The sequence below is a fragment of the Pholcus phalangioides genome, unplaced genomic scaffold, assembly GCF_987345545.1.
Source record: "Pholcus phalangioides strain wild (caught in Gottingen) unplaced genomic scaffold, Ppha-v1.0 ptg000010l_1, whole genome shotgun sequence".
NCBI lineage: Eukaryota > Metazoa > Arthropoda > Arachnida > Araneae > Pholcidae > Pholcus > Pholcus phalangioides.
The window spans coordinates 38,671,332-38,686,408 of NW_028301603.1; the positions used below are offsets into that span (position 1 = coordinate 38,671,332).

A 15,077-nucleotide genomic window follows, 5' to 3' on the forward strand; every position below is an offset into this window, starting at 1 on the left:
ACTTTCCACTCTCAATTTGCCGCTTGTTTATTTTGCCGGCCTCCATACTTGCATTTGTCATGTCTCAACCTATTGCATCAGCTGAAGTTTCGTGTGTTGCCTTTCAAGCCCCTCTGTTGTGGGAGGAAAATCCAGAGATTTGGTTTCTTCGAATTGAGTCACAATCCAAAACGGCACGCATAACCGCCAATGAAACTAAATTTCATGTCATTGTAGGAACTCTTGATCATAAAGTTTTGAACCATGTTTCTAATATCGTTTGCAATCCTCCACAACAGCACATGTACAAAACTCTAAAAACTTGCGTGCTTGAGCAGTTTCAACAATCAGAATCTTCCAAAATTGCGGATGTTACTCCAAGAGCTTCACCTAGGTGACAAATGCCCATCCCAACTATTGCAAAAAATGCATATGTTAGCTGAGGGTAAAAGGGAAAGTGATATTTTTTGAAAAATCTCTGGATGCAGAAATTACTTTTTCACTTCCAACAAATATTACAAGCCTCTAGTGAACCGTTAATTGGGTTAGCATAAATAGCTGATAAAATCTGTGAGGTTTCTCATGTGTCATCTAATACTTCAGCTGTGTCTCACACTTCAGTTTGATGATTTGAAAAACGAAACTGCTACGCTATGGCAATCATTTGAAAGGCTTTCACGATTTCCTAGACCATCTCTAGATCACAAACAATCTCAATCTCTTAACGGTAATAAATTATGTGATGCTTTGAAAAATGGAAGGCTTTGCTGGTATCATGAGCAGTTTGGAGAAAAAGCTCATAAATGTATTCCTCCATGTATGTCTCAGGAAAACTAGTGGGTTTGTCTGTTTCGATGACAGCTGAAGAAAGACTTCTTCAGTCGCCTATTTGTCTTTGACGTAATTACGGGTTTCTGATTTCTAATTGACACTGGCGCATCAATCAGTTGTTTTCTGAAATGCCTGACTAACTTGACAGAACCTCACCAACTCTCACTATATGCTGCAAATGGATCCCAAATCCAAACGTTTGGCAACAAAAATCTAGTTCTGAATATCGGACAAAGGAGGGACTTTCCTTTCGTTTTCACTGTGACCGATGTTACAGTGAAAACTGATTTGGTTTGCTTATAGATGTTGAAAATTGTCATTGATAACGAAACTTTGCCATCAGTGAATGGCTTAGAATTCTAAAACGGCTCTTTTTGGTTAACGCCAATCTCTGGCGATTCTCCATACCACTGCCTATTGGCCAAATTTCCTCAGCTTACCAGCTCAGTTTTAAATGCAGTTCCAAAGGAACACTCTGTCATGAACTTCATCGAAACTACAGGACCACCAGTTTTTGCAAAACCTAGACGATTGTCTTCTGAAAAACTTGCAGCTGTTAAAAACAATTCGATGAACTTTTGCAACAAGGGATAATTCGGCCCTCAAAAAGCCCTTGGTCAAGTCCCATCTATTTTGTACCCAAAAAGAAAAACAATGAATGGAAAATTTGTGGGGACTTCCGTGGACTCAATGCAATAACCATTGTGGATGGATACCCGTTTCCAAATATATATATATATATATATATACATAGGACTTTTCGATCATCAACTTGAGTGGTAAAAGATTTTAAAAAAAATTGATTTAATAAAGGCATATCACCAAATACCGATCACAATATGAAAGACATTCCCAAAACCACCATAATTATGCCCATTGGGCTATACAAATATGTTTATATGTGTTTCGGACTGGAAAAATGCAGCTCAAACAGTTTCACTGTTTTATTGACGAAGCACTTCATGACTTAGATTGTTGTTATGCATATCTTGATGATTTATTAATTGCTTCCATTGATGAAAAATCTCATGAAACTGACTTAAAACATGTTTTTCAAAGACTAAATGACTGGTATTGTGATTAATCCATCTAAATGTGTATTCAGTCAACGGCAAATTAATTTTCTGGGTTTTCTTGTTTTTCCTGATGGGATTGCACCTTTACCAGATCAAGTACAAACATTTCTCGATTATCCATTGCCATGAACAGTGACTGAACTGGAGCGTGTTTTGGCAATTGTAAATTCATGTCACAGATTCCTTAAAGATGCCACCAGGGTGCAAGCTCCTTTGCATGAATTAGTGAAAAACAAGATCAAAAAAGATAAAACTGAAATCGTTTGGTCCGAAGAGGCCAAATCCGCTTTTTTGTCATGCAAGCAATCAATTGCCAATGCCGCCCTTCTGATCTATCCTGTTCCAAACATAAAATTGTTTTTGACTGCAGATGTTTCTGACACTTCATTGGGTGCAGTCCTAGAACAGCAAATAGGAAACAAAACCCAGCCAGTCATTTTTTTAACGCAAGCTCAGTTCGACCAAAAAAAACTACAGTACATATGACTGAGCTGCAATTTTCATAATTTTTAGTTTCACTACCCCTTCCCTTTATAGAAGAGTAAATTAATCCTTTCGCTACTTCCCATTATAATATTATGATCAATTGGACTTCCTTCTTTGTAGCAGTCTTCTGCTACAAAGAAGGTCTGCTACTAAACTTTTTAGCAAAAAAAACCTGCATTTTCGGTATGAGAAACACAAGGATTGCATAGGCGATGCAAAGTTTTCACTGCCACAGGTGCAGCTACACCCACGGCTGACCGAATTTCAGATTCCCTTTCCTTGATATATCTCACAGTAGATTCGTTGATTCCGTAATGGCGAGCCACGGCAGCAATTAACTTACTTTCGCAAAGCATATTTTTTGTCAATATATCCAATTTTTCTTGTCAAAAAGTTTTCACTTTTGTCTTTTCAAAGCATTATCGGTAGCACTAGAAAAATGAGCCATTCTAAACAAGCACAACTCAGATTTTGTAAACAAAACATGTGAATGACGATTGCTCTGAATGCTGTCAAAAAATTTTTTAATGAAGGAAAAACACTGCGAATACAGAAGCCCCGAATAGGGGGGGGGGACGACGACTGTAGTTAAGGCTTTATTTCACGAATAGGCCCAACATGCAAACACCAAACATGGCCCCCACTCTGTCCCTTGTGGGACTTTTTCTCTCCTTTCAGAGTATTAGCAGTAGCACACTAGACACAAATGAGCCATCCGAAACACGTACAACTCAAATCTTGTAAACAAAACATGTGAATGACAATTGCTGAGCATTTGCTGAAAAAACAATTCCAATGAAGAAAAAAAAAACCACAAATACAGGAACCACGAATATGGGGAGGGCCGAATGTATAACATTTTGTGATAATATACCATTGAAAAGCACATCACAGACAGAATGTTAATATTTTGCCACCAAATGAAATTGTGCATATGATCTTGCACACAATACCAGTTTCCTTGGAAATCTCACACAGAGATAATTGAATTCAAATCATTCTTCAACATAAAAAGGTTAAAGGTTCTCTACCCACAGGCAGGAAAAAAAAAAGCAAGAGGATAAAATGTTTTTTCAGAAGAGATAGAAAAGAAGTTAGAGCTGGTGTTGACTTTGTTGCCAACAATGGAAAGGAGTCTCTCCTCTTTAGACAGATACCATCATCTATTTAATCAGAGGGCAGATTGTTCCTTGGCCAACATTGTTTTCCAGTATGTAAAATCCCACCCTTCAACTGATAACACATTTCTCTCAGTAGGGGATCTGGTGGAAAATGCTGGATTTTTTTTCCTCCCTCTGAGGATCTGAAAAATAATCTTCCATGGAAAAAAGTGAAGGTAAACCACTTGAATGTAGATTTATCCTCTGATTTTTTTTCTCCTTCAGATTTTCCCTGACTTTTGACAAATATTTAACATTTTCCCTGACCGTTTTCCAATTCTCTGACTTTCCAGGTCACTGGGAACCCTGTACATATTTAAAAAAACATGATTCCGATTCAGTTATGCAGGGCCATTATCATCTGCATGCTTCTAAGGCACGCTATTTATGTTAACAGGTTTGAACGGCTTTGACCATGCTTCAAATATCGTCATCATTCGGAAAAATATCACTATGAAGGTACCCTGGAGCACAGTCGACTCTGGAATCAGGATTGCACGACATTTCGTAAGCGTCCCTATTCTGGTATTGCAATTAAAGTTTGAATAATGAAGATTCCTGTGGGGGGAAAAAACGTTTGAAGATTCGTTCACCGAAAAATATTTTAATTAATTTAATAAGAATTTCGACTATTTAACCCGAAAAATAATTTAATTTTTCTTCAATTTTTTCCCTCTTCATCAAACCCGGCAATATGTAATTCAAATCCGGAAACCCTGTAAACGTTTAAAAAAATCCGGCATTGCCAGACCAAATCCGGAGAGTTGGCAGGTCTGCATGCGAGACAAGTACCAACCTATCATCACAATTCGTCCACACCCTTCGTCTCTACAGACTTGCTAACTTCTCCATCAGTATTCGCCCAACAAGACTGTGTACGCAAACTTCTACAACAACCATACATCAAACCATTTGAAGTTATTTCAAGAACTGATAAGTATTTTATGTTGAACATTAATGGCAATCATAAAAATGTATCCATAGATACACTAATAATCATAATACTTTAACAAGACTGTATCTCGTAAACAAAGGTATTTTATGTGATCATTCCAGAAAAATTTAGAACATGTTTTTATTAGATTTACCGCATGGTACACATTCTGGAATTTATAAGATGAAACCTATCGCTTACCTAAGCATATTTGGTGATCACAATTGAACAAACAACTCTAAAATCTTGTTCAACATTGTTCTGCATGTCAGAAAGTAAGCAAAGCTTTACAAGGAACCCAACTGCAACTGTGGGTATGGTCCAAATTTCCATGGGATAGGATGCATATTGACTTCAGCACAAAAAGATCAAAAGAATTATCCTCCGTTGTTGATAGTCACTTTAAATGGTTGTAAGTGATACAAATGCCATCTATTACTTCCGTTAGTATAACTGATGCTTTGCAAAAGTTGTTTTCTAGATATGGTTTACCATCAAAGTTGATTTTTGACAATGATAAATTGGTTTCAGAGTTCAGATGTTTTTATAAATCTTATGCAGTTATTCATACTCTAATATGAACATATTATCCTCAATCTAATGGATCTGCATGTGTGGTGTAGCAGTAGTAGGTAGGGCATCCAAAAAATGGCTCGGGGATCCATGATGTTCTTAAGTCTGCCACCTCGTTGGGCAATTTGCCTGTTGTGGCGTCGTATTTGTATTTGAATGATCATTGAGAGTAAGAAAATTTCTCAATTACTGATGACGTATCATTCTACACCTCATTGTGTAACTGGTTTATTACCTGCAGAATTGTTTTTGTATAGACAACTCAGAACACCATCATCTCTTATACATTCCAGTGTTAAAGCAAGGGTAAAAAAACAACAAGATTCACAGAAAATGTATTATGACAATCATAATGCAAAAAAGTATTTGCACACCAGTCAGAAAGTTTTTATTCCATACTGTAAGAATCATCAATGAAGTCTGGGAACTTTGGTAGAACACAAGAGAAGAAAGACATGAACTGTTAACATCACTATTGAGAAATGTCTTACTCACATTGATCAGTTATGCCCTGATCATGCTTATAATTTAGTGATTGCTGATAGTCGTAAATGCGATATTCCTAGGAAATCAACAGCAAGTGAAAGATCTATTACACATGTTCCTGTTGATGAAACTCATTCATCACTTCCGAATCCTAGTCATGACAGAAAATCTTAATGTAGTTGTGACAATTGTATTCTTGTGTTAGATGTTAAAGACAGTGAATATATCCATAATATATGCATTGCGTGAGCAAAGAAAATCTTCACATTTGATTTATGAGTGGACATTAACTTTTAGTTTTGCATTCATATAATTATTTATGTATTTCATATTTTTTGGGGAAGTATTATAATATACTCAGCCATTGTAAAGGCTAGAATGGATATGCATAATTTTGCTATCATGTTGTGGCAATAGATCTCTTTGTTTACATCGCTTCTGTGTTTCCAGCCAGCAAGCAGTTTAACATGTTCACTCCAGTTTTATGTATCTCCACTTTGAGAGTGTTAAATAATCTCTAAATAATAGTATTAGAGTAGTTCCTGAGATTTTACTTATAATAAGTATGAATCAAAAAGTTAGAAATTTTTTGACTTTTCCTGAATTATCATGTTCACTAAAGACTTTTTCATTACCTTTTTTAGCAACAGAGATACAAATGGATATACCTAGAAAGATGGAATAGTGTCACACTGACCCTTCCATATCAAGGGTTGGGGGGAAAATGCTTTCAGTCCATAAAACAAGATTTTTCGGATGAAAAACAAGCTGCGACTAAGAACATTGTTCCCCTTTTATGCTGTATCTTTCATCTTTTATTAAAGCGGAGTGAAAGCATTTTCGCCTCTGATGTTTTCATGGTTGAAAGAGATACTATTGAGTGGTACAGGTGTTTGGAGGTGCGAGTCTCTGGATGGACAGCCAATGCTCCAGAGAGGTAGTAGACATTGACATATATGTGGGAAAGACCAAACACGGCCCCCAATGCTGGCGCTATAGCTGCTTATATTTTATGTATCACATTTAACCAAGAATTTATAAATGGAATAAACCATCGGAATATCCAATTAAATGTGCTCATGTCATAGATAAATGATCCTTCCCCACATTATTTTTAATTTTTTCTGACTGAAAGCATTCTTCCCGACCCTTCATATATTTTAAAACACATTCAATGTTGCTCAATGCTAGCAACAGTGTCATAATTGATTTTGCAAAGCCAAAATTCTTCTGATAGTCTCTTTGTCCATATAATATGATTTAATTCTCATTCATGAATCTTTTTTTTTACCTTCATTATTATCTGCAAATGGTGGTCAGCAGGAGTAAGCTTTTGTTGTCATATACTTTTGTCATTTTGTTTGATAAATTGCTTGGTCTGTAAAGTAGAAATATTTGTGTGCTTATAATTGTTGTAGAAATGGGAAAAAAATGAAAATTCACAGAAGATAAAACTTTTCTAAGAACATTAATCTTAAGTTGGCAAAGATTTCATGAGAAAAATCCAGAAGCAGTGGTGCTGCTGATGAGCATTCAAAAGAGCATGAAAACTACCCCAAGAAAAACCTTTGTGAAGTAAGAAACAGTATTGATGATGGATATGTGAATCAGAATGAAATCATACATCCATCAATGCCTCAGCTGATGCAGAATGAAATGATACTAGAAAGGATAAAAGCAAATCACATTGCAGGCATCAATGAAAACCTTGTCCTACACCCAAATGTCAACTGATTTCCATAAAAATCCAAGATTTCAATAATATCCCATCTACCAGCTGTGCAGAAACTGCTGCAGATGAAAATGTACGAAACATTGTGAAACCTTCCTCATCAATAGAATGTGAAGGATTCCAAAACAATTTACGAGAAACTCATCGTTAATATACAGATACCGTTCTCACATCACTGGAATTATATGAATTTTTGTAATCAAAATCGACAAACTTGATTGAAACCCTTTAGACTTTATATCAGCTGTTTCCATCTGCAAAAAATAAAAATGAAGCTAGATCTCGTTGATCTTATTCAAAATATTTATAGATGATGTAGCACTGAAATCTTATCAGAAATATAGAAAATACAAATCCCCAGTTTCTTCTACACTGACACACATCAAGAGAGAGGTGATTCGTACAAAACGCTTTAAAAACTAAATAACAATAAAAATATATTGATAGATCAACGGTTTCACCTACTAATTCTTTCTGTTAATACTCTATTCTATCATAAAAACATGATACCATGCTTTAAAATATTGAAATATTCGAAAATTTCCGTAAAAAGCTATGGGGGCAAACAGACTCTTGCCTATCTTTCTAGGTCTACGGCACCACAGAGCGGTGACCCTGACAAAGATTTTTCAAAGAGATTCTTTATTAAACAGCTTTGGGGAGCTGGTGAAGCTCACACATAAGAATTGAATAGGGGAAAGGAGCACAGAGGGTAGAAAAAGTTTGAAAACCCCTGACATTGAGGACAATTAGGATTTCCAAGAAGTGACGCATTACTTGGGTGATGTACTAACAAGGTTTGACTGTTAGAATTAAATTTAATAGTTTTCAGGTTTTTTTGGTCGACGTGAAGTACAGTTTTTGTTTTTCGATGTTTCATTCACACGAGTGGCAAACATTTTCAAGAATTACCAGACCAGCATCAGATGGTTACCCCCCATGCCTAGCCCTTAGGGCTGATTGTGGGATTACAGACGGGTCTAGGTAGACCTATGAAAGAGTTGAAAGGAGAGACTGTGATTGGTGAATGTCAGAGAGTGTGTGCATGTTGTGTTGTGTTTGAGAAAAAGAGTGTCATCGCTTCAATAATTTATGCCTAGGTAATAATTTGCAGTACTGCCATACCTGAAAAATTAGGAGAGTCCACCATTTCAGTCCACTTGAAATTGAAGTAAAAATAAAAGCATTATAAGTGATCAATATTGTGCGTCAACAAAAGTAATTTTTTTTTTAAAGAATTTCTATCATTCAGCAAAGCAAGTTCCTCTCGTGCAGGTGGATTTTTTATGGGTTACCCCCATTTTTTTTTTATATATAGGTGCCAAGAAAACAATATAGAAAAATGATATAGTGGATAAATAGGTGCCATAATATACGTTGAGTAGATAGGTGCCATAGTACATAGAAAACACTGTGTTAGAAGGAGGTGCACAAAAAGTAATCAAAATAAGATTAATCAAGAGGTTAAATAGGTGCCAATTTAAGAGTAAAAATGGGAATAATCCCAACATTTTAGATAAGTAGGAACCAAGTTATATACATTTGTGAGAAATTCAAAATAAAAGGTGATATTTATGTACAACTATGTACATAAGATATGTTATGTGATACTATTTTAGATGTTCAAATATTTCCCCAAGGAAGGTGAAAGATTTGTTTGGGACACCTGTATATCTTTGTCCTTGAGATCCTAGGCGGCAGAATTTCACTGTAGTCAACAATTTCACTGATGTGTGAGTAAGCGGAGTTAGACATACGGTCAAATTGATTTTTATTAAGTTTTTTAATACATACATGATTAATTCTGAGATCGTTTCTTATATTCTTACCTCTTAATTTTCAAGAATTACATAATGGCAAAGGTTACTACTTACAGCTTCTCCTTGCTTGAGTCGCACTGCCTCATCGGGATTGGTCTGTTGAGCCAGTCTGTTTTCCCCATTGGTCGAAGTTGTTCCTAAGGGCTACGGATAATGCTTGAGTTTCAATCTCATCATTTTTAAAATGGGAAACCAAACACTGTTGATTTTCATTCTCTCTTACTTTCTGTTGAAGCACACACACAGTTCTTGTGCTTTCAAATACAAATACAAGGCCACAACAGACAAAATGCCCAACGAGGTGGCTGATGAAAAGATGGCCATAAAAATATGGTTGTCATATATTTCAAAAATACAGCAACCCAATTAAAAATGCAATTAATACAAATTATAAACAATATATACACATGTATATAAGAACGGTCGTCTTTCTTTTCAGTGGGTGATTGACATTAAAAGACCGGAATTAAGTTCATAGAACCAAGGACGGCTGACTGACTGAAAATGGACTTCTTGAAGGCCACGGGCGTCTTATTTTAGTGTGCTCTTGTTCTCTTCCAATGGACGGCCCCGTGTGGGCAGGATAAACTTTCGAATTTTGATTGCTTCTCTAAAAATACATGGAAAAAATATCTCATGTCATTGAATAGCACTTGGGTGTTTGCGAAGAGAATTTTGTGATCCTTGGTCAGGGCATGCTCTGCTACGGCTGACTTGTCAACCTGACCCAGTCTACAATTTCACTTGTTCTCGATTAATCTGGTCAATATCAATTTGTGTGTGTGTGTGTGTGTGTGTGTAGTGCCTATGTACACTTCTCCACAACTGCATGGGATACGGTAAACTCCAGCTGTTTTTAGTCTGTCCCGTTGATCTTTGGCCGACCTGAGGCATTCACTTAACTTTTTGGTTGGTTTGAAGATGGTCTTGATGCCAAATTTTTTCAGGTGTCGTCTAATTCTGTCTATAACTCAAGGAATGTAAAGGAGAAACACTTTCTAGTCGCTGGTTCTTTTACTTTCCGTGAGGCATTTTTTGGATGTATGGTCCTCATTACACCCCCTCCCCCCAAAGCATGGGCAGAGATACGGGGGGCCCAGCGTCAAAGGTGGAGTCAACTGATCTAATGTATAAGTGTAAATATGAATTGACATCATGCCCCCCAGACTTGCAAGTCTATCTCCACCTATACTGTAGAGCAGCGGTTCTCGACCTTTTCTGACTCACAGAGCCCTTTTCAGTGTATCATTTCTATGGTGGAACCCTGTTTAACTTGAGGAGCCCTTTTTAGTATATTATTTATATGGCGGTACCCTTTAGACCATTTTTTTTTGTAAGTTTATCAAATTTAATGATTTATTTTATTATCCTCGAGTGGCCGCGGAGCCCCTGGGAAGTGCACACGGAGCCCCAGTTGAGAACCGCTGCCGTAGAGTATCGATTGGCCAGGAAAGTTCTAATTAGGTGTAATTTTTCTTCATCGAAATGTTCTGTGGCTCACAGATTCTTCTTGCCCTTTTCACCAGAGCTTTGATCATACCTTGCTTCTGGAAAAAACGAAAATGTAGACTGGATCAGGTTGATAAGTCAGCCATAGCAGAGCATGCCCTGACCAAGGATAACAAAATTCTCTTCGTACACACCCAAGTGCTATCCAATGACGTGAGATATTTTCCCAGTATTTTTAGAGAAGCAATCAAAATTCGAAAGCACAAGAAATGCTTCAACCGAAAGGATAAAAGAGGGGATAAAAATCAACAGTGCTTGGTTTCCCATTTTAAAAATGATGAGATTGAAACCCAAGCATTATCCAGAGCCCTTAGAAACAACTTTGGCTAATGGGGAAAACAGACTGGCTCAACAGACCAATCCTGACGAGGCTGTGCGACTCAAGCAGGGTGAAGGCATAAGTAGTAGCCTTTTGCCGTTATGTAATTCTTGAAAATGTTCGCCACTCATGCGAACGAAATGCTGAAAGACAAAAACTGTACTTCACGTTGGCCAAAAAACCTGAAAACTCTTAAACTTAATGCTAATTTACATGATGGCCACTAAAGAATTTTTTGTTTCAAGGTTTGACTGTATTTGTCACAGCAACAGTAGCTTGAGCACCAAACACATTGTTATGTCAATATTATCTGACAACCGAGAATAAAGCTACTACAGAAGCAATATCAATATAACAAAAAACCAAAATAATGTCCTGCTTTAAAAGAAAAAACTTACATTCTTCTGCTCGTCGAGTGATTTCTATAAAAAACTCTTCAAACTTTCCGTTTATGATGATGTTGGTGTCTGTGATGACAAAAATAATGTCCTATAAAAAAAATAATACTGAAATATTATGTGTGTAACACATTGAAAAATCAGTACCATTTTAAAAAATTTAAGTCAAGTACGAAGTCTGAGTGAGCTCGAAAAAAATAGTAATCATAATAGAAAAGAAATCTTTACATTTAGTTTGGAAAATGAATGACAAGAAGAATGTGATACATAAATCAAAAATTAGCATTTAACAAAGCATGCAAGGAGCATAATATAATAACACACAATTTTATGAATAATTATCTATAATACGTGGGGCTGCCCAGGTTTTCTTGATATACTGGCAGCAAATGAAGAAGTGATAAACCTTTGTAAAGGAATAAAGATGTTTAAGAGAACTTGTTAAGGAACCATAGTAACCAAAGTAAATAGTCTAAAAGTTATTGTTGGGGGCCCACGAACCCTTGTTGCCTGTCAGTTTTTCACACATTTAGGGCATTTGTCCAGCTCTGACAAACTTTTAAAGTAGTTTATCATTCAAGTCGAGTTCTGTTTCGTATATATGCAAAATTTGGCAATGATTGGTTCTAAAATTGTAGATTTGTATAGAGAACTATCTATAATACCCGGCGCTGCCCGAGTTTTCCTCGATGAGGCTTCTTGGATCATGTGGGACATCATCTTGGGACATGCAAACAGTGTCTAAGTTAACCAATATGGCAACTTCCAGCACGATTCATGAAAGAAACACAGAAATGAATTTTTTTTTTCTCCTTTTTTAAGGGTGCTAAATATTTCGATTCCCCCTCCCTTTTGAACTTCAAGTTATCCATCTGCCTATTCCAGCTTCCAAAAATGCTTAGTTAAACCTGTGTAATTTCTTCAATGTACTTTATGGGCCCATAATTAATTTTAAAGCATCCTAAACTATATGAATTTATGCAGTTGAATATTAAAAGATAATACGTGGAGACATTAATTTCATGCTTGAGAAGAAGTAAATAAAAAGTTGAAATCAATGTTATTGCATGGATAGCCAACACAAAAGTAGGTCCAGGGCTAATTACTTCCTATTTAATCTCATGGGTTTCGTATATTTCTAAGCGAACTCAATATTTCAAAAATCTAGAATTCAATAACATTTTTAAAATTATTGATGAGGCGGAAAACCCCACAAAATTTCTGCATTTCTACAGTAAAATCGGCAATTTTAAAACTGATTTCTATGGGGATCATTCTTTGTCTGACCCTCAAAGTGATGCTGATAATGATTATGGCATCTATTCAAAAAGTCTAATTACTGGGAGGATTGAAAAAGTGGCAAACCATTATAAAGGCATAAACTATTATACATATGGTAACAGGATTAGAGAAGTGACAAACCATTGTAAAGGCATATACACACGGGTGGAACAAAATTTTTTTTTTCGAAATTGCCATTGTAATAGAATTTAAAATATGCCTTTATGTGAGAAGAAATGCCATTCCTAATTTTTTTTTTCCAAAATTCAAACTTCTTGAGTGTAAGGTTCAGGAGAAAAGAGGTTGGAAAAAGGCAGAGGAGAAACAGGAGTCGCGAGAGAGGGAAACGAGAACGATTAGAGACATTCGAAAAAGAGGAGGAGGTGCGAAAGTTTGTACCGAAAAGACAGGACGGTTTCGTGGAGGTGTTGGATAATAAATTAAATAAAGGGTTGTTTTCTTCTTTTTGGGAGCCCTGGAATAGTAGTGGAGGTACAGCCGAGGACCTACAACCGATAAGAAGAAGAGGGGAACTTTACTTTGAGGTTCCTCATTGCCTCTAAAATTTTACGCACGTGTGGAATTCTGTAACATGAAACTGCGGAGGAGGCTTTCCTATTCCCGTGAACACGTGATTTGTTCAATGACCTCGATGTTTTTCCCTGTTTTCAGTATTCATTTGCAGTCTTACCCCTCAACTGAGACGGTGTATAGCAGTCAAAATGACGACCCAACGCTTTTATCGTTGTGACATTTTAGGAAATCCTAAAGAGTTGGATTCTCGGGTCTTGCCCACTTATGGAGATGTTATGCTTTTTTATTTGCTGACTCAACGCAATATGAAGGCACAACAATCAAGAAAAGATCCAGCTATTGCAGACATTCTTGAAATTATTATGCCTAAGATAGAAAATATTTGGAAAACTGCTTCAATTCCTAAGGTTTGTCACCAACAGATATGCAAAATTTTCAAAGACTTTTACTGTAAATACAAGAATCTTCAGAAAAATATGAAAGCAAGGAAATATTCTCAAACTTTCAAGTTGAACTTGAAATTTTTTCAGTGCAAAGCACGGAAATTGTTCAATATTGTAGCATGCAAATGTGATTTTGGAGACTAAGTGTGACAAAATGAGAAAGGTCCCAAATTTAGAGCGAGATTTCTTGCAAGATCAAAGAAGTACACACAAGATGACCATTGGTCAAGTAGATGTCCTAACAACGAAGAAATTGAAAAACAATGAAAAATGAAAATGGTATTTTGTTTGAAGTCACCTCAAGAAGAAACGGCGGAAACTAGTTCATCAACCACTGAAAACTCATCTATATCCAAGGAATCTGAGAAAAGTGATCTATATATGCCAAAACACAGTTTACCCTTGAAGTTAGCATTTCCATCTACCAGTACTGAAGCTGGTCCATCAATCGGTGTCGAAGCAAGTACTACATTTGCTTTTGAAAAGTTCTACCATCATCCTCACAGATGAGAACTAAATTACCAAATGTTGCTCTTGCTTGTGATAGAACTGGTGTGTCTGATCAATCAGCTGCAATTATTGTGAATGCTGTGCTGGAAGATGTTGGGTTATTGACGAAAGAGAAGCCAAATATATGACAATAGACCGGATGAAAATAAGGCACAAAAGAGCATCACAGAGAGTTCTTTTGCAAGATAAAATTCCTAGAACAAAATGTGCGAGGAATATATTTTGATGGTCGAAAAGACAAAACTTTAGCTAATGTCAAAGAAGGTGATTCTTTCCATAGAAGAATCATATCTGAAGAACACATAACTATATTGCAGGAACCCGGGTCAATTTATCTTGGTCACAGAACTTCAAGAAGCAGTAGAGCAAGGGATATAAAGTCATCAATCCTACACTTTTTGAAGCAAGATTTCGATACGAACGAATTGGTGGGGATCGGATGCAACGGAACTGATACCAATACTGGTTATAAAAATAGTGTTATCAGATTAATAGAGAAAGAAATAGGCTATCCCTTGCAATGGCTTATTTGTCTTTTTCACTTCAATGAGTTACCTTTAAGGCATCTTGTGAAGCATCTAGATGGATGTTCCATCAGTCCACGCAGGCTTCAAGGTGATATCGGACAAAGTTTGGAAAATTGTGAAAGATTACCTATTGTGAAATTTAAACCAATCTCTAATAACCTTCCGATAATGGACAGTGACAACAGTGATTCAAGTGCAGATCACACCGTGATCCAGGTAAACTTCGCATGCTAGGTGGCTAACGACAGCTAACGCTATTTTAAGGTTATACTCTGCAACAGAAAATCCCAATGAAAATCTCAGCATTTTGACTGAGTATATAACGAAAGTTTATGCACCAATGTATTTCAACATTAAGATAAAGTCATCATGTGCTGATGGAGCAAGACATTTGTTCAATTTAGTGGAGTTATCCAGGTTTTTACCTGACAAAATATTATGCATCATTGACCCAGTTATTCAAAGGCACACTTTCTATG

The 15,077-nt window shown here is 36.4% G+C and overlaps 1 protein-coding gene across 2 annotated transcripts in view; it reads right to left on the bottom strand.

Moving 5' to 3' along the window:
• Positions 1–15,077, bottom strand: part of LOC149081426 (uncharacterized) — a 191,939-nt gene that overhangs the window by 77,931 nt on the left and 98,931 nt on the right. For both annotated transcript variants that reach the window (XM_089238360.1, XM_089238358.1), the window contains one exon: positions 11,304–11,394. In XM_089238360.1, coding sequence (XP_089094486.1) covers positions 11,304–11,394 — 91 coding nt within the window. The remainder of the gene's footprint in view (positions 1–11,303; positions 11,395–15,077) is intronic.